Below are 20594 nucleotides of genomic sequence, written 5' to 3' on the forward strand. Positions count from 1 at the left end.
TGGACAGTTACTCATTTCTGTTTGTACATATTTGTTTGTACACCTTTGTTGTTTGTCTTCCTTTGATAACAAGACTCTAAGCTCATAAAGAAGGCTTTTAAATTTATCTGTGTATAGAATGGTTTGATACATACTCTAAACATGATAAGTAATAATGCCCAGGACAGCCAAGGTTACACACAGAAACCCTGACTCGAAAAAAAAAATAAAGAAAAAGAGATGGAAGGGTCAAAGAGCCTAACATGTCTGAGCTACCATCACAGAGAAGACATTCTAGAGACTGAATCATACTCGTCTGGAAAAGCTGGATAACATTTAAGCCTTTTCTTGAAGGACCAGGAGCCACACTAAAGGTTGAATTCACATTAAGGGCAAAACCACAACAGAGCTCTCACAATATAAAATGAAGCTTCTGGGAGTTCAAAGTGAAATGATAATTTAGAGGTATGTTAGAACAAAAAGTGACATTCCCAAGATTAAGGGAATAGAATCTAAAAATTCTATAATTTATCTACAAGGCCCAGTATAAATTTAAAAATTATTAAATGTGTGGGGAACACAGAGTCAAGAGAAAAAAACAGTAACCAATGATGAAATTTACAAACAAGGATTTATTTATTTATTTATTTATTTATTTAGTACTGGGGATCAGATGAATCTAGGGCTTTGTGCATGCTAGGCAAAGGTTCTACTACGAAGTCACATCCCTAGCCCTCTGTTTACTTTTGAGAGAGAAGTCACTAAATTATTCAGACTGATCTTAGTATTTTCTGGCCTCAGCCTTCCAAGTGGGCCAAAGTACAGGCCTTCCCCACTAGGCCTGGTTTGGACTTTAAAGATGTTATTAGAAACATACATTGGGCATAGTGGCACACACCTTTAATCCCAGCACTTGGGAGGCAGAGACAGATGGATCTCTGTGAGTCAGCCTGGTCTACATAGTGAGTTCCAGGACAGCCAGGACTACATAGTGAGACCCTGTCTTGAACCATCATTCCCTGCACTAATGTACATTTATATATGTATATATATGTATAATATATATATATATGTATGTATGTAGACTCAAGAAAAATGTTGTAGTGAATGAGCAGGTAGAAGTTTTAAGGTGAGTCATGGGAAATGAAACATAGGGGAGAGAGGAAACCCAATTGAAATTCTAGAACTGTTAAAAAATGTCTGAAGGAAATGAAAAGTGAAACGACCCTTGACAACATATTGGAGAAGCAGAAGAAATGACACAGAGGAAGAAATGACAGAGGAAACCAGTACCTCCAGGAGTGAATGCCTGCACTGGAGGAGAAGCAGAATGCAATGTAGGAAAGATGGCAGTCTGTTTTCCAACTTAACGACAGCAGGCTACTCAGAACAAAGCTTTTTAACTGTCCATTGGGAGGTTTCTGCTATTAGCGCAGGGGAGATGAGGGAAAGATGGGATTTTGTGGTTATAAGATCTCTTACCTGACAAGGTACAGTGTCAATTCCAAGTAAATTGAAGTGAGTTAAAGATTAAGTATTATAATCTCTGGAACAACCCCTATATAAGACAAATATATATGTAGACACACATACATACATACATGCATGCATGGGAAAGAATATATGTCTAAAAGGTGAAAAGTAAAATTATATTTGAATCATCTAAATCAAAGAAATGAGATGCAGAAGAATAAAATCAGGTACAACAAGCAGCAAAATCTAAATATAGCTTGCTCTAGTCAGACAGTTATGAGATGGTTTTTTTCCTCAGGTCTGACACAGCCAGAACAAACAGGCCAGTAAGTTGCATTCATCCATAGTTTCTGCTTCGGTTACACCCTCCTAGTTTCTAAAGCCTTTAGTTCCCACCTTGCTTTCCCCTGATGAAGCACTTGAAAACTAGAAGCCAAATAAATCCATTTAGTCATTCTATCACAGAAACAGAAAGGCAACTACCCACACCTGAGATCCCAGTTCAAGTGAAACACTGATCACTTTCCACCAAGATTAGTGATAGCTCCTCAATTCTCATCAACTTTCATTCAGTTTTCTATTAGAGGTGTTAGGGCATAAAGACTGGGAAAACTATAAGGAATGGAAATGAATAAAAGTCATCTATAAAGTCATGGCAGGGAGAAGACTGTTCACAAATGACATGATTGCCTACCAGAACAGCTTAAGACATCTGCAGAAGTTACTTTAGCTACTAAGTGAATTTAGCAATGTTCCATGATATAAGGTCAACAAACAAAATCTACCTGTATTTCTGTATGGTAGCAACAATTTGAAAATGAAAATTCAAGAACAATTCTATCTACATTAGTATTAAAGAACATAAACTAGAATAAATTTAATATAACATCAGATTTATATGTTGCTGATAGAAACCAGAGACCTAAATAAATTTTTAAAATACCATGTTCATGGAGTAGAAGACTCAGTCCTCTGATTTTATCTTCAGTCTCAATGTGGTCTAGATAAAATTTCAATTATAAGTTTTTTGTTTTTCATTTGTCATGTTGGTTTGTATTGAATATGGAAACGTTAAAAAAAATGGCATAGCCAATACATTCTTTGTAATGAGAAACAAGTTTAGAGGACTCAATACTACTTGATTTCAAGATACATTTGAAATCTACAGTAACCCAGAGAAAGTGTTATAAATGTCAGGAAATAGAACAAGATGGAATAGAATCAGAAGTGGATCTACACACATGAAGTCAATTTTGTCAATTTCTTTTTTTCTTGGTCATGGTGTTTCATCACAGCAGTGGAAACCCTAGCTAAGACACATGGGGACAAGTAATTTTTATTAGAGGAAATAAAAATTAATAAATGGGATGGGGGGACTGAAAATTATATTTTATTAATAAATGTAATGCTCATCAAAAGACACCTTTGAGGAAACTAAAGTGGTAAGCCACAAATCAGAAGGAAGATATTTGGAATACATATAGTATCTTTTTTTATCTTGTACACACACACAATCAGTTATGATAGCAGTTTCATAAAGATTTTACATGGTAGCTAAACACTGCATATGTGTTCAGAATCATTAATTATATGAGAAATTAAAACGACAATAATTATCATTTTTCTCCAAAGTTAAAAAAGAAAGAAAACACCATCTGAGTACCCAATAGATGCACATCTTCTTTAGTTCTTTAATTCCAGGAGTGAGGCGACAAACTGCTATGGCCATTTTGAAAAATTGATAGTTTGCCAGTAAAAGAACCAGGCAGCAGTGGTGCACACCTTTAATCCCAGCACTTGGGAGGCAGAAGCAGGTGGATCTTTGTGATCTGGTGGCCACCCTGGTCTTCAAAGTGAGTTCCAGGACAGCCAAAACTACACAGAAAAAAAAAAAGAAAAGAAAAGAAAACAAAGGACTTTGAGTTTCAAAAGCCCAAGCCAGGCCCTGTGCCATCTTACTCAGTCTGCAGAACAGGTTGTAGCAACTGCTCCTGCACCATTCGTGCTGCCATGCTCCCTGCCATGATGATCATGGACTAAACCTCGGAAACTGTGAACCAGTACCATATAAATGCTTTCTTCTGTAAGAGTTGCCTTGGTCATGCTGCCTCTTCACAGCAACAAAACAGTGACTAAGACAGACTAAGGAAAAAGGTAAAAAATAGAAATGAGACAGATGAGAAAGCAAGAGACCCAATTTTAATACTAAAACATATTGCACAAACACAAAGCTTAAGATTTCAAAGGATAACTAATTCACAGTGCAGCACTGTTGGGTAATAAATGTGACCTTTTTTCTTTTCCTTTTTTTTTTTTTTTTTTTTAGACAGTGTTTCTCTGTGTAGCCTTGGCTGTCATGGACTCACTTTGCAGACCAGGCTGGCCCCAAACTCACAGTGATCTGCCTGCCTCTACCTCCCAAAGTGCTGGGATTACAGGCGTGGGCCACTGCACCCAGCATGACAAGACATTTTAAAACTCAAGAACACTGGGGTGTTACCAGGCATTTTATCGATATTATTTAATTAGTTCATTAATATTAGTAAAGATATAGATACTATGTAATGTAATAAGAGTCACTGAGAGGTCACATATGCAAGTTTGTACCCTATAAAATGAGAGTATATTGCCTAGCAGTGGTGGTGCATGCCTTTTAATCCCAGCACTTGGGAGGCAGAGGCAATCTGATCTCTGCAGTTGAAGCCAGACTTGTCTACAAAGTGAGTTCCAGAACAGCCAGGGATCCACAGAGAAACCCTGTCTCAAAAATACAAAACAAAAACAAAAAACCCAAACAACCCCCCCCAAAAAAACACACAACAAACAAAAAAAGTGTATCAATCTCCTCTCATCTGTAAGCATTCTCAAATACTATACTACATAAATCCTTAGCAAATGTTCTAAAGCATAGCTTATATAAATTTATTCTTTAATTTTCAGGCTCAAGACTCCAGAAAAATGTTTTAACTCTTTTTCAGTTTCTACATCTATATGATGGAAATAATAATTATGTCTGGGGATTTTAAGAAAAAAAAAAGTCCATGACACTAATTATTGACAGGTATTCTATGTCCCCAGAATTAATCATGAAACTTTAAAAATTTACTTAGAACCAATTCTTGCGGGTTGTTCTCTGGTCACACACATCTACCACACACACATCTCTCTCTCACTTTCTCTGTCTCTGTCTCTCAGAAGAGTAATAATAAAATAGCACACTTAAATAACTTTTTAAATTTTCTCTTTTTTTATTTTTATTTTTTCAAGACAGGGTTTCTCTGTGTAGTTTTGGCTGTTCTGGACTCGCTTTGTAGACCAGGCTGGCCTGGAACTCACAGAGATCCCCCTGCCTCTGCCTCCCTGAGTGCTGGGATTACAGGTGTGCACTACCACTTCAGGTTTAAATAACTCTTAACCAAAAGAAAAATCAAAACAATTCTGGCCACTTTTAAAGCTACCAATCAAGTCACATATTACACACTTAAGATAACAGCTAAGCCTCTAAACAGAGGGAAACTTACAGCCTAAGTGGATTAATTGGTAATTCAAAAAAATGAAACTAAGGAATTAGTGAAATTAACTCTGTTAACAGAGAAAGCAGTGCAAACAAAAGACAGGAACAAGCAGAAACAGTAAGAACCATAAAATCCCAAAGAAAGCAAATCAGCTAAAATATAGAACAAAATTTTTTAAATGTCTCTTGGGGCTGGAAAGATGGCTCAGTTTAAAGCACTGACTGCTCTTCCAAGGGACCAGGGTTCAATTCCCAGCACTCACCTGGCAGCAGTCACAACTGTCTCTAACTTCAGGATCTGACAAACTAACACAGTCATACATGGAGGCAGAACACAAATGCACATAAAATAAAAAAATTATTTAAATTAAAAAAATTTAAAATGTCCCTCTGAGTACTGGAACCAACACGAGTTCCTTCAGTCTTACTGCAAAAATGTGCACAATTCCAGAACAGAGAGCTAGAAAATCAACCCTTTCGTAAGTCACGAAAAAGTCTTACAAATTGAGATCAAAAAATGAATACAACCCTTGAATGTCATCATCTTTTCAGAACCCAAGGGTCAGGGGAGGCACTGGAGAGAAACTCTAGAGCATCAGGCAAAATGGTCCAGAGAGCTGAGAGCAGAGACAAGCACTTGGGCTCAGTACTCAACTAAGGCTTGGAAAAGCAGGACACTTAACCATTTTATGTAAGAATTGTGTTTTGACTAGTTGGCAATAACTAAAAAACATTTTAACCAAAATCTGTTATCTCTGAAGTATAATTATTCTGTCTTTTAAAGACGTTACACTATGCACATTCTTAGGAATTGAAGACTAGTATAATAAAAGGATGTAGGCTACCTGAAGAATAAGTTCATGAGAACTTAGACTGCTATCAGGGATTACAGATCTGTATAAAAATACTTAATATAACACATTTTTAAAGAATGTATGAATGTCGGTCCTTTCTTAAGTTTGTTCTTCAGCTTACTAAATTTTTGTTTTCTCTTACTGAAATGGGGATTTTTCTGTGTTGCCAAGGCTGGCCTCAAGCCCTGTCCTTTTCGACCAGATAACTTATTTTTTTGAGGAGGGTGGGACTCTGCAAATAAGCGTGGCCATGAACTCCTGGTCCTCCTGCCTCAACCTCCTAAATGTTGAGGTTACAGATGGATAGTGGACTTAAGATCAAGATAGTATAGTTAATATAGTTTAACATTCAAGTTAAGAGTACAATAAAAATGGGGTTTTGAGTCAGGTGGAGATGGTGCACACCTTTAATCTCAGCACTTGGGAGGCAAAGGCAGGTGGTTCTCTGAGTTTGAGACCAGCCTCATCAACAGAGGGAATTCCATGACAGCCAGGGCTACACAGAGAAGCCCTGTCTCAAAACACCAAGACGGGGAAGGCTGTTTGCTTTTTAAGTTTTTAACATTTTCAACAGGGTTTTAGTATGTAGCCCAGACTGCTTCTGCCTCCCTGGTGCTGAGCTCGGAGGCCTATTCTCTAAAATTGGGCCGTGGTCTCAGTGGATAACATCAATTTTACATGCATGAGGACCTGAGTGCAGATCCTCAGCAGGAAAGGGAAAAAAAATGTCAGTCTGCTTTGGAGATCTGGGGGTGCAGACAGCAACACTGGGGCTTGTGGACAGGATACCAGGGTCAGTGAGACAGAAGGACATCTGGCCTCCATAAACAGATATGCATGGTTACAACACATTAAACTAAAAGTATGTGAGCCAGAATTAGAAGCCAGTAGGAATCTCAGCAAAAACATACTTTTAAAAAATATTTGCTGTATTGGAAAGTATTCAGTATTTTCTATATGGGCCACATGGGCTAAGATAGTATCTAATAGTAAACATTCTTTTTGTTGGAGGTGCAGTTTCAAAACTGGCTGTCATGGAACTCCATCTGTATACCAGGCTGGCTTTGAACTCAGAATTTGTGCCTCTGACTCCCGACAGAGCACTGGGATTAAAGGCTAAAGGCCTGCAGTCACCACTGCCCTGCTAACAACTTTCTTCTTTCTTTGTTTCTCGCTTTGTTTTTCTTTCTTCCTTCCTTCCTTCCTTCCTTCCTTCCTCTCTTCCTTCTTTCCTTCCTTTCTTAAATGAGTCCAGGGTAGTACAAACCAAACCAAGGGCTTTAACATGTACTGGGTCTGCCTATTGCACAAGGTTGTGAGTTTTTAATTTAGTTTTGAGCAGTATGAACATAGATATGGGGAAAATGAGAACTGAGAGTGGAGGAAGCTTCAAGATATTGTGGATATCTAAATAAGCCTAGTGTTCTTACTAGAAATACTGTTGATACAACAGAAAAGTCAGTTGACACTGCTGCTTAGTTTAATGGTATTAATTACAGATTGTTAACAATCAAAATGGTTAACAGTTAGTGGTTATAGCATTTGCCATTTTCCAAGTGGGTTCCAGCATTGTTTTGTTTTTTTGATTTGTTTTTTGAAGATTTATGTTTTTATTTATTTATTTGTTTGTTTGTTTTACAATGTTCTGCCTGCATATGAGCTAGGCCAGAAGAGGGCAACAGATTTCATTATAGATGGTTGAGCGCCACCATATGGTTGCTCGGGAGAACAGCCAGTACTCTTAACCTCTGAGCCATCTCTCCAGCCCTTTAAATCCTCAGCTTCTTGAGTGGAGTAAGTCTCGAGAAAGTTGAGGCTTAAAATTGAGGTTGATATGTAGCAAAGTAGGTAGCATTTCTGAGACTAGAAGCCTGACTCTTTGTAGAGTTTTGTCATCTACTGTGTGATAGCCTGCTTCAGTGCCAAACTGGACTCCATTAAAGATTCCCCCCCATTTCTGTGGTATTTGTCATCCACAAAGACATGGACATGATGGAAGATATGTATGTAAAGGTCAGAAGGACATCTTGCAGGAATTGCACTGAGGGTTGAACCCAAGCCTCTCTGCATGTGCTGTACCACTAAACTACATCCCCAGACCATATCTGTGTTCTAGTAGCTTTTATCCTGACCTTAGTATCTGATCTGGTATCAGTAAAATACAAAATTGATCTGTTTAGGCATGAAAGATGGTCAGAAGATAACGTTCCATGGTGAAGAAGTCCAAGAACCAGGACTGCAACCAGGAGACATTATCATTGTATTAGACCAGAAGGACCATGCTGTTTTTACCTGGTAAAGCCTTAGTCACAGACTTCTTGCATATGTGATTGAATTCTGGCTTAAGTGAGCTTTTCTTCACTTAGAACACGGGTATATAAAACAGGCTGCAGTGTGTTCTGTAAAAGCGTATTAGCTCTGTTTCGGTTGTAAATGGCTGTAAGTGGAATCAAGACTTTAGCTTGTCTTACAAATAAATTGTTGACTGGATTTTCTATGAGCATAAATGGATAGCAGGCAGGCGTAGAAAGCCATAGAGAATCTTGCTCCCCTTCTGTCTCAGAATAGTCAGTTCAATAGCCTTTTACCAGTTCCCCGTTCTTGATTCATACTGAGTTGTTTTATGTGTAAATACATAAACTTTCTTAATAAGAAAGTAAAATTTGGGACTCTGTTAAGATCTATTTCCAAATTGAACTTTAAATGTATGTTGGGGGTCAGCGTGTGGAAGGAAATTTGTTTAGGAAAGGATACTTCCCAGGTGTTTGTGTTAGAAAAGAAGTATAAACTTGAGGGAATGTTAACTATTAAAAAAATGCTATCAGGAGAGCTGGGCAGTGGTGGCACACACCTTTAAACCCACCTCTTGGGAGACAGAGGCAGGTGGGTCTCTTGAGTTTGAGGCCAGCCTGATCTACAAAGCAAGTTCCAGGACAGCCAAGGCCATTACACAGAAACCTTATCTGGAAAAACAAACAAAAATGCTACACTAGGCACAATGCTAAATACATGTATCAAAGAAATCTCCAGTGTCCCTTGAAAACCGTCATAATTGGCCTAAGTAATTGAAAATCCAGCCCAAGTCTGTTTTGATTTATACTGATTCTTATGTTCCAAATGTGTGTTTGGCTTTCTTTAGTCTAGACTGTATTTTTGTTTTTGCTTTTCTCCCTTCTTAAGAAGCCAGATTTAAAATCAGGCAACAACATGGGAAGATTACATTGCTTAGAATGTATGAAAGAACACTGTTCTTTTAAGACCATGGCAGGCCTTGATCTTCTCTGCCTTTACTTTTACCTCCCAAGTCCTGACAGTATAGGCCTACACCACTGTGCTGGCTGTGTGGTAAGATTTTGAAGCCTTGTTCAACGAACAGCTAGAGGGATCCAAAATAATTTGCTAATCTCAGCAGTTGCTTGGTTTTCAGAATGGTGAAAGAAAAGTGCCCACTGTTGTGTGTGTAGTCATTCTGTGATTGGAAAGATGTAACTGTGCCTTGTACTGCTGTAGACGAGGAGAAGACCTTTTCATGTGTATGGATATACAGCTGGTTGAAGCATTGTGTGGCTTCCAAAAGCCAATATCCACTCTTGACAACCGAACCATAGTCATCACCTCTCATCCAGGTATGGTAACTAGATGAGCCTGTTTCCCTACTTGGCATTCTCCTTGTCTCCTGAAAACTAAGAAGTAATTAATAGTAGATACTGATAAATTCCTTGGCTATATGTCCTTTCTAGAGCTGAGATTTGGATGAATGTTGGTTATATTGGAATAGCCATAAATGAGGGCAACAGGGTTTTTGGACCAAAGCTCAGAGATTTTTTGTTTTTTCTTTGACCATACCTAAGGAAGAATTTAGCTTCAATGTCTTTAGGTCAGATTGTCAAGCACAGAGATATAAAATGTGTGCTAAATGAAGGTATGCCAAAATATCATTGGCCATATGAAAAAGGACGTCCCATCATTGAGTTTAAGTTAAGCTCTAAAACTCAGGGACATTTGAGCTTATTAAAAATCTAATACAGACCAAGCAACTGTATTTACTCCCTTGATCCAGGAGTTGGAAGACCAGATGACTTTTTTCCCCTTGGTCAGGGTTAGGATTAGAAATTCCTACTTGTGATTATTCTTAAAGTATGGTTACAAGTGGTACTGTGACAGTTAACTTCTGTTAGCACCTGGCCTAGCTGTAAGTGCCTGTAATCTAGCACTTGAGAGTTACAAGTTGGAAAGGTAAACAGTTATCTGGTTGGGCACAGTGACACCGATTTAATCTAGGCACTCAGGAGGCAGAGGCTGGTGGATCTCTGTGAGTTTGAGGCCAGTCTGGTCACTGAGCAAGTTCCAGAACAGCTAGGGCTATACAGAGAAACCCTGTCTCAACAAACAAACAAAATGTCATCTTTGGCTGCATTCAAGATGGTTCTAAGTCAGAGTTGCAAGGGTACATCTAAAGAAATGTTTTTTGGGGAAAATAATTCTAATGTATTTAAGAGATCCGATGTTCGAATCAAATTTAACTGCAATTTCTTTTTTTTAACTGCAATTTTTTTTTCAGGCAAACTTCCCTGAAAACTTTGATCCAAATCAGGAAAGACGGCGTCATTATAATGGAGAAGCATATGAGGATGATGAACATCACCCCAGAGGTGGCGTTCAGTGTCAGACCTCTTAGTGTGCCAGTCACTCTCTGACATTCTATATGCAGTAGTGAATGTGGGAAGGACTGTAATTGTAATACGCTCACTACTTGGCTATTGTTTTTGTTTTAATATTCAACTATAGTAGTGTTTTAAAAGTTAAATGAAGAATAAACACAAATATAAAAGCTCTGACTTTGCCCTGTATGTATAATGACTTCAATGTGCAAGATGAAAGTTTAATATTGTAAAAATTGCTTTAAAAGTTCCCTAGCATATGTTAGGCTATATCTTGTGTAACTGATAATAGCTGTGTACATTAGACTGACATGCTAGTTATGTGTTGTACGTTAAGCTATGAAATTAAAATTCTGTATTTAACTGGTAATCAGAAAAAGAAAATGATTATAGTGACATGTTGGTCTGTCTAGTTGTATGAAGTGAACTAATTGTGATGCCTCTGCATTGTATTGCAACAGCCAATCCTAGAAGGTGGTTTAATATATAATTTCTCTGTTATTTGTGATGGAAATGATACATTCCTAAAGAAGTTTAACATAAGGGCTTGCTCTTTTAGATTGCGTTCCCTTCTGCTGTGCCATCTTTAAAACTAAACACACAGAAAACATGGTCATTTTTTTCCCCTTCTCAAACCTTGGTAGTGACTTCCAAAGCCCAAGTAATCTACAGATTAAAGTGACAAGACTTGTATGTGGAGAATGTGTAATAATGTATAATCCAGGAAAGGTGTTCCTTAGGTCTGCTACAGGCTTGCTTAGGTTCCAATGTAACTACAATTTAATGTTGGTAGTACAGCAAACTGATAGCTTTGTTTTATGTTTTAAAGTCACATGTTCACACGCTTAAGTCTGAATATCAGAATTTAAGCAGTTATTGAAATGTATGACTGTCTCCTAATATACTGATTGCAAGTGTTTACAATGTGTCACTGCAGGCCTTTCTTTCTCAATTCATCAGAGCATTATGAAGATGATGAAACTTGTTACTTTGTTCCCAAAATGTTCAAGTAGTAGAATATATGGGTAGGAAATAAAAGATAAATGTGAGCCCAGGTCAGAAAAGGGAACTTCAACCTTCATGGTGAGAATATGTGAGCTTTTTGCCAATCAGCACAGTCTGTACCTGGCTCTGCCATATCGTATGTAATCACAATTTAAAAACATTTCCAGCCTGAAAGACTGAAGCTTCCTTCATGAGAACATTTGAGTTAAACACCAAGAGGCCGGGCATGGGGGCACATACCTTTGATGCCAGCACTCAGGAGGCAGAGCAGGAGGATCTCTAAATTTGAGGCCAGCCTGGCCTACAAAGAGTGGACAACCAGAGCTACAAAGAAACACTGGTTTGGAAAAAGATCAGAGCTCAAGAGACAGCTCTATGGTTAATTAGCACTGTGTTTTTGAGACTGCAGGTTCAGTTCCAAGCACCAACAGAGCAGTTCACATGTCCTCAAACTCCTCTCCAGGGCATCAGAAACTCACTCTAGGCATTAGGCACAGACATGTATAGGCATTCATGCAGACAAAAAAATTAAAACTTGCCAGAGAAAAGGGTTCCAGGCCTTCACTGTCAATGGTTTGCAATTTTGGCTGTGAGTGGAGATGTTTCTTTATGTGCTTTCACATGAAGGTGTCAAATTCCTTGGAACTATAGTTAGTTGTGAGCTGCCATGTGGGTACTGTGAATTGAACCTGGATACTCAGGAAGAGCAGCTACTGCTCTTAACCACTAAGCCATCTCTCTAGCTCAGCCTAGGAACACTGATCAGGTCTCATTCTGTTGGGGATTTGCCTTCAGCTAGTCTGTGTTCAGTAGCCTGAACATGAAGGTGATTGTGTAGCTGAGGTTGAAGACTACCAATGTGGGGGGAGAACCATAAGTCACCTGGGACAGCCAGCCATCATCATGGTGGTACAAGCCTGTAGTCTCAGCATTTAGGTGGCTGAGGGCAGGATAATGCATGAGATTTGTATTGGGTTCAAACCCAGTCTGTGCTGTCAAGTCATATGATCACTGCTGATGGTGTTCCAATCTTAGACATCCACCATGGTTGGAGATTATAGTTCAGTTGGTATGGCAGCTTAGTTACATCTTCAGCACTCAACAGAACAGATTTGGCAGGTAGGTGACTGAGCTGGTAAAAGCATAAACCTGGTTAAAATAATGTCAGGCTTTGCTGTTGAGTTTTTGTCTGTTTTTTTTTTTGTTTGTTTGTTTGTTTGTTTTCTTTTTCTTCAAGATGGAGACTCATTAGACTGTTCTAAAACGCATTATGTAAACCAGGCTGACTTTGAGCTCAGATCTGCTTCCCAAATGCTGGAATCAAAGACATGCACCACAACATTTGGCTGGCTGTTGAGCGTTTTAAACTCAAACCAGGAAGCAATGTTACCTTGAACATACTGTAGTTTAAGCTTTTTAAATATAGGATGCTAACATGCTGTATATAACAGAAATGCTGTTACTGTACCTTTAGCATTTAAGATGGGACCTTTGGGAAGCGTAAAAATGAAATCACCTACCTAAAAGATGACATAAAATGCTGTATATGAACATGCTTGCTAATTGGTCTCAGTGTAGTAGTTTGTGTAGGTCTGGGGTGGAACCTAAAAATGTCTTTCAAACAAGCTACTGGACTGGTAAATCATGAAAGCAGACTGGAATCTAGCTGCTTTGTGGTCAGTCACATGAAGTCAATGTTTAACAGAAAATACATAAATTCTGAGTCAGCTTGAACCTAGAAGAAAACTGCAAGACTGAAAAACTAGCAGTGAAGGAAGAATACTACACCTGAGAATTATTTACACTGGTGGCATTTCTAGAAAACATTGCCCTGAAACATGATTCATCATGAGTTGGGACAGGACACATTTTTTACCGCCAGGATTGTCTGGTGAGCCACATAAAGACTACTACCTCTGTGGAATCAGACTTCATATGGAAGTCCCAGGCACTAAGCTTCTCTTAGCCCCTACTACAGGGCCCTTAATCTTTGGTTAGGTGGGCAGCCAAGTTAAAAAGCAATAGTGCCAACAGCCTTACAGCAAGTCCCACATCTAAGGAGATTCCCACAACTTGGCCACCTCAATGGGAAATGAGTGCCAGGGCTAGGCATTAGCCTCAACGCTGCCTCAGCACAGGGCTATTAGGGGAGGGTCCCTACCTTCAGCCTTGGAGAAAACTGGCTACGTGGAGCTTAAGAAAGGGCAGTGGGCATGCTGGCACATGCCTTTAGTCCCAGAAATTGGGAGGCAGAGACAGGCAGATCTCTAAGTTCCAGCCTGGTCTACAAAGTGAGTTCTACGACAGCCAGGGCTACACAGAGAAACCCTGTCTCAAAAACAAAGGTCAGTCTTAAACGTTCCTTCCAAATGTAGCTGAAGGATGAACAAAGGTGGTCTGTTAAAACTTTATATCTATACTCCCAGCAACTAAAATTACCAGTTTCTCCCATATTTAGCTTACTGATAATACCATACTGCAGTTCCTGTTTTGAGACAGGATCTTATAGTGCAGCCCCAGCTGGTCCTAAAACTGGTTGTGATTCTGGTTTGTGGGTACTGGGTACTTGCCAAATTCCTATTTACTCTGGGGTTTTTCCCCCCTCTTTGAGTCAGACAAGTACAAGGTCTCCTATTAACCTAGGTTGACCTTAAATTTTTTTCTTTCTTTCTCTTTCAAGACAGGGTCTCTGTTTAACAGCCTGGCTGTCCTGGAACTCAATCTGTAGGACCAGGCTTGTCTTGAGCTTACTTTAGAACTAACTTGAACTTCTGATCTTCCTGCCTCCACCTCCCAACTGCTGGGATTACAGGCGTGCACATGTATGTGGTACTGGGGAATCAAACCAAGACATGCATTCTAGACAATGAACTAGAGCCCCAGCATCAAATGTGAAACTTGGTAACAACTTTCTCAATAAAAAGCCTAGGAGAAGAAGGCCTCACTTTCTTGATACAATTTAGCAGTTATCTTTATACATTATAAATGTTCTGTCTTTGGTTTAAATGTGAAGGACATCAACATGGAACACATTTGTAAGTTTTGTTTACTGTGAAAAGTTTTTCTGTAGCTAACTGAGAAGTTTATACATTATAAGAGCTAAATCGTGGGTTCCTTTCTAATTTTTCTTCACAAAAGTCCATTTGCAAGTGCTATATCATCCTCTATATAGAAGAGAGAGGTGCCCAAACTTCAAATCCCATAAACAACCCTGTAACTAGTTCCAACTGAAATAAAAGACTAAATTCCCTGAAGTGGGCCTGAACATAAAAGGTAGAACTCAGAATGAAAGGCTGACAACCAAATAAGGTCATGTGTCACCAGGGCTTTTTCATGTTAGCCTACCTTATACTGTTCGAGGAACTGACTACCAGACTGGAGGTTCAAGAATAAGGATTCCCTCTCCCACATATGAACATTTATGGTAAAGTCTACAGAATGGTATAAATTTATTAAAATCTTTTTTTTTTTTTTTGGAGGTGGTAGAGGGCAAAGTGTCCCACTTATACCCAACACTGTAAATATACATAGTCTATATTACATGTGCTTCAGTCTGGTATTTGTAGTCCAGGAGATAGATCTCAGGAGCTGCTACTCTCCAGCCCACCCAGGAAACAGAGCCAAAAGAGGAATGGTTCCCAAGTTCAGAAGGAACAAGCAGCCAAGGCTGTTCCACTCTGGCTCCAGAGTCCTCTATGTGTGTCTGGGTGTGTATGTGCATGTATATGGGAAACCTGTGTCAAAGTATGTACAAAGAGAGAGGGAGGTCACGGTCACAGAGGTCAGGGCAGGCAGGGTTGCTCAAGGCAAGGCCTGCTTGGATGGCTAGCTCACAAGTAGATCCTCCGCAGGTCTCCAAAGTGCTGTGATGGTAAACATGCCTCCACGTAAGTGCTTGCTCCCTGGCTGCAAAGAAAACTGTCTGAATGAGAGAGAAGAATACCACAAGGCTGCAGTGCAAGGCTGCCTTAGGGTTTCCAGAGCTTCAGGAGTCCATCTTCACTGTAGGTGGCAATCAAGTTCTGGTGCGGGTGGTGGGCAATTCCGATCACATCCTTCTCGTGAACCTGGACCGTGGAAAGCAGTCAGGGTGCACAGACCTTACTTAACAAAGCACTCCAAGAGGCCTCCAGAGTTGAGTGGGGATGAAGAAGGGACCCTAAGAGGTCACATACTCCAAATGCCACTGCTTGAAGAGGGCTCTCCAAGTACTGATAATCAGTTTTTATTTTGTTAAATCACTGAGATTTGGGGACTGCTTATTAAAGGAACTGGCATGCATCATTCCTCATAAGCTGGGAGGTGGCGCACACTTTCAATCCCAGAAGGAGGCAGAGGCAGGTGGATCACTGAGTTTGAGGCCAACCTGTTTTACAGAGCAAGTTCCAGGACAGCCAGGGCTACACAGAGAAACCCTGTCATGAAAAAGAAAAAATACTCCTCATATCTCCAATTTAGTTGAAACTTAATAGCGGAAAGCTGAAAGTTTCAAAAGCAATCAATCTGGAAGGATAATAGGCAAGTCATTTACCTTCTAAAGGTATCAGAGAAAGCCTGTCTCCAACTCCTCTGCCTGGAAGATCTGCCTAGTTAGCTAGACAGTATGTCCCTCTGCTTTCTGTACAGTCATCCTCTTCCCTGAAGCCGAACTGCATTATCTGAATTCTAACATGTGATACAGTTACCTAACTGTGCATTGGCAAGCACGTCCACTGCATACCCCCTAAAGAGGTTCACACTGACAGTGGTCAGCCTGCAGATGGCTTGTCCTTCAGGGCATGCATCCCCAGTTACTACTCACCGTCAGAGTTCTCTCCAGCTTGCCAGTGACTGTGCTGAAGCAGTAGAGCACAAAGTCTTCCCCAACACAGTAGATCCACTCACCACGGGGTGACAGGGCACAGCAAACAAAGTCACCACCCTCTCTTTTACCAGAACTGAAACTTCTGACAATCTGGAAGGCACCACATCCAAAGAAAAGCAGAACAAGATTTACAGCAGGTCAACTGCAGGCAGCATGCTAAACTACCCCTGCAGCTGACCTAGCACTTAATAAGGACTGTCTGTTTTGAGACCTAGTCTCGCATATCCAGGCTGGTCTCAAGCTTGCTTGCTATGCAGTCAAGGTTGACTTTGAATTCCTGATCCTTCTGCCTCCAGCCTCCCAAGAGCTGGGACCTGAGTGTGTTCAGGCTTCCACCTGAAAACATTCAACAAATAAGCTACCTAAAATTAAAGAGCTAACAGAAATTTTGAGTTGTGCTTCCAAGTCACCACCCCATCCTCTAGTTTACTGACTATGTTCTCCTGAGGCAAATTCGGTACCTTACATATAACCATTTTCTAAATCAATATACCTCTAGTTTTCAGTACTACCTGGACTTAAAATACCAGTCCAAACAGATGCAATGCCCATCCCCCACCCAGGATGGACCAAGTAGGACTTTGCTTTATGGTATATAACATTAAACTCATCTTGGTAGTGTTCAGCTGAAGTCCCAGCACTTGGGGGCTGGGGAAAGGACACCCAATTCAAGGCCAGCCTAGGCCACACAGTGAGACACTGATGCTTTCTTCCCTTGTTAGGCTGTGTGGTAGTTACATGTCCCGAGAGAGTAACCCACACCACAACAGGCCTCCCTAAAAGGAAATGCTGCTATCTAAAGGAGGCTGAAGACAGGCCGGAGCTGGGCACAGTACACCCATAAACCCAGACTGAGAAGCCTGAGAGAGGAGGGTCACTGAGTTTGAGGGTAGACCAGCAAGACTCTGTCTCAGAAACAAGACAGACTAGATGAAGGAGAAAAAGCATCATATACACTCTGCAGAAAGGATGCACTTCCACATGGGTATCTACAAATATAGTTCTAAGCTAACACAGCTTAGAAGCAGGAACCTCGTTTGGTCACAGTATAGGCCAGATCAAGGCCAGTGCAAAAGCACTTTCTGAGAACTCACCTGCCCTTGCATGTTCATGATGACCACTGTGTTGGACCGGTTGCATACAACAAAGTGCTCTGGGTTTTTAGGAAGCAGAATCACACTATTGACGGTAATATCTGTCCCTGCAGTACTGCCTAGGGACTTAAAGGTATTGGAACATTCTGTGGTCTTCATATTCCAGATCTACCATACAAAAACATAAAATATAAATATTTTGAATATGAGAATCTCTGAAGTTTAAGGCTTAAAAGTTAACAATTAGGTTAATAAAAATGAGTAAAAATGGACTCAAACAAAGCTGCTTGATCTTAAGAAAATCAAATAACCAATACTGCCACATGTAAGCACTCTTCAGCATTTAACTAGCATAATAAAATGAAAACTACAAGCTAAACAATATGATCCAGGATCTTTCCTTATACATTCTTCCTTAGCCAACAGAACCACATACCTTGAAATTAGCTACGTGTCACTGCTATCTTCATAAACAACGAGAAGCTAGCACAGTGGCACATACCTGTAATCCCAGAACTTGGGGAGCTGAAAGTTCAAGACCAGCCTGGGCTGCTGTATATTGTCTCAAATCAAACAAAATACCAAGCATGATGGTACAGACCTGTAATTTCAGCCATCAGGAAGCTGAGGCAGAAGGATCCTTACTTTGAGAAAGTATATTCTACAACAGCTCGGGTAAGAAGGGAGGGAAAAATTACCCAGGAACTGAGGACATGGCTCAGTAAAGTACTTGCTAGACAAACATGAAGACTTAAGTTTGATTCCCAGCGCCCACATAAAAACTGGATGCCAATAATCCCAGTACTGGGAAGGAACCAGGACCACCAACCAGCTTATCTGAATCTTTGAATTTCAAGTTCAGTGAGAAATCCTGTCTCAGTAAGTTGGAAGCTGAGAGTGGCTGTACATGCCTGAAGTGTCCCCGACCCTGCAAGAACCCCTGAACAACATGAAGAAGCAACTGAGGAACACCACCCAAAGTTGACCTCTGGGCTCTAAGTGCATAAGGAGACATCACACACCCACATATACAAACAAACTACTCAAATGGCATTAAAACCAAAGGAGAGGTTAGCTTAGCGCCCTATCTTCAAAACTGATTTGGTGAGGCCAAGGTGTAAGACAGAAGCATGGGAATTTTCTTGAAGTTCCACAAATGACTCCAATGTACAGCTTACTGAATATGGTCAAAAAGAAGCCACATCATTGGCACATACATGGGAATCTAAGAGGCTGAAGCCATTCAGACCCTAGAACTACTTATCTTGGTGTACTTTTTTATATTAATTACAGTTTATTCACTTTGTATCCCAGATGTAGACCCTTCCCACTTTCCCTCCCAATCCCATTATCTCAGTTTTCACCTTGTTCTAGTCAGACACCCTGAAAAGCCTGTGATATGCGTAGAAGAGATGGACCAAGGATTGCCTGGTACTGTTCAGATACCCTCACTAAGGAGGTGGGAGAGCCTCTACAACATGCCCCCGATGCTTTTCCTATGTGATTAACGGAGCTCTGCACAACACAGATGTCTTCTAAACATCCGTGAACAGTCACCACCACCAGCACACCTGCCACCAACTCCTGGCCCCTTGTTTGTCTTTAAAGAAAAGGTCGTAAACAGCAGAGACTGGCACTGAACTTGTGGCAAGAGGAGTGCCTTCGATTCCCAAATGCAGGGAGGCTCTTATTCCTAACCTTTCTCTCCCTTACTCCTCTTCAAACAAGGAAAGTTCTAAACTGGAAGAGAAGCACAAGAAAGGAGGACTTGGTCACTGAGACTTCTGAACTGATTTTAAGGAGTGGTTAAGTAGTGGCCTCTAGTTATGGGAAGGGACACTGAACTACTGCATGTATCTATGAATGAAGGAAGCCTCACTAGGTTTAGAAGAACCCTCTTTCTATACACGATAAAGCTTGGCCTGTATGAGTCTGAGGTTACATGAGTGTGTACCATACACAACAGGAAACTTTTGTCTCAGATCACATGCTAGATCATCACCATCCTGACCAACACTACCTTCATAAAAAGCAATAGTGAAGCAGACATCCCAGAATGAGTCGGTGCTGATACTTCACCTTCACAGTGCCATCAGAAGATGCACTGATGATGTAATGCCCATCTTGTGTGAACGTTGCCTCGTTAACAAAGGAGGAATGGCCCCGAAATTCCTTCAGTGTTTTTCCAGATTTCAAACCATGAATTCTATCAAATAAAATTAAAAGAATAATATTCAGTATGTCATTCTGGGGAGCAAAGTGTTGAATGCATTTTAAGTGAACTGCAAAAGTATGACACTATTAAATTAAATATACACAGTATAAAATCATTATGTCAAACAATGAAACAGGATAATGCAAACTGCACAGCAAGAGACTGAGAGAAATACCAGTAACCACAGGCTTCTGTCCAGACCAGTAAGAGATTAGTAATTAGTGGGTCTTAGCTATGTCCCAGGAATCTGGGTCCTCCAAAGCACTAAGAACACAGGTGGCTCCACAGACCACGTGTTTCCTTTTTCAAGACAGAGTTTCACTGGGAAGTCCAAGCTGGCTTAAACTTGGTCCACCTGTCTCTGCTTTCCAAGCACTGGGAGTGCAAGCTTCCAGCTCCACAGACCATGCACTGAGACGTGGAACACCGTTATTTCATCCTTGCAGGTCTCTTCTGGATAAAAACTCAAATGCACAGAACAGTGCTATGCCACCCGAACTTGAGGAAATGAGGCCTATATACCCTTGCAATCACATCACCCCATCCTGGAAACAGCATAAAGGCTCATGGAGTAACTTCTCCATCTGGGGTCCTGTTTTATTTATCAAATCTTCACGAGTTCAGGGATCCCTCTTACCTTATTGTCTGGTCAAAAGATGCACTAAGGATCTGACTGCTGTCCTTAGAAAAGCTTAAGCAGGTGACCCCTTTACTATGTGCCCTTTCAAATCTTCTCAAGCACTGTCCACTTTGAATCTTCCACACCTTTATTAAGAAAATAAAAGTGTGAATAAAGTGTTAGCAGATACAGCTCACAACACAGTGCTATTACACCAAGACGGCATGAAAGCTGCATGTTAACGTTTCCATCTGGCATGTCTACTGTAGTAGTATAATGATGTGAGATCCGTTGAAACTTAAAACTCTTTTCTTAT

At 40.3% G+C, this 20594-nt stretch overlaps 1 protein-coding gene across 3 annotated transcripts in view; it reads right to left on the minus strand.

Annotated features, from left to right (window-relative positions):
- Window positions 1-591: 591 nt before the first annotated feature.
- The window catches only part of LOC110561669 (SMU1 DNA replication regulator and spliceosomal factor), a 35260-nt gene continuing 15257 nt past the window's right edge, over window positions 592-20594 (minus strand). Inside the window, exons 8-12 of one of the 3 annotated variants that reach the window (XM_060391043.1) lie at window positions 20297-20424; window positions 19524-19650; window positions 17445-17612; window positions 16288-16440; window positions 592-3327 (exon numbers count right to left, since the gene is read on the minus strand). In XM_060391043.1, coding sequence (XP_060247026.1) covers window positions 3301-3327; window positions 16288-16440; window positions 17445-17612; window positions 19524-19650; window positions 20297-20424 — 603 coding nt within the window. In that variant the 3' untranslated portion in view covers window positions 592-3300. Of the gene's footprint in view, window positions 15554-16287; window positions 16441-17444; window positions 17613-19523; window positions 19651-20296; window positions 20425-20594 lie in introns of all 3 variants that reach the window. The other 2 variants (XM_060391042.1, XM_060391041.1) reach the window with 2 other exon arrangements.

Source organism: Meriones unguiculatus, chromosome 9 (genome assembly GCF_030254825.1).
Source record: "Meriones unguiculatus strain TT.TT164.6M chromosome 9, Bangor_MerUng_6.1, whole genome shotgun sequence".
Classification (NCBI taxonomy): domain Eukaryota; kingdom Metazoa; phylum Chordata; class Mammalia; order Rodentia; family Muridae; genus Meriones; species Meriones unguiculatus.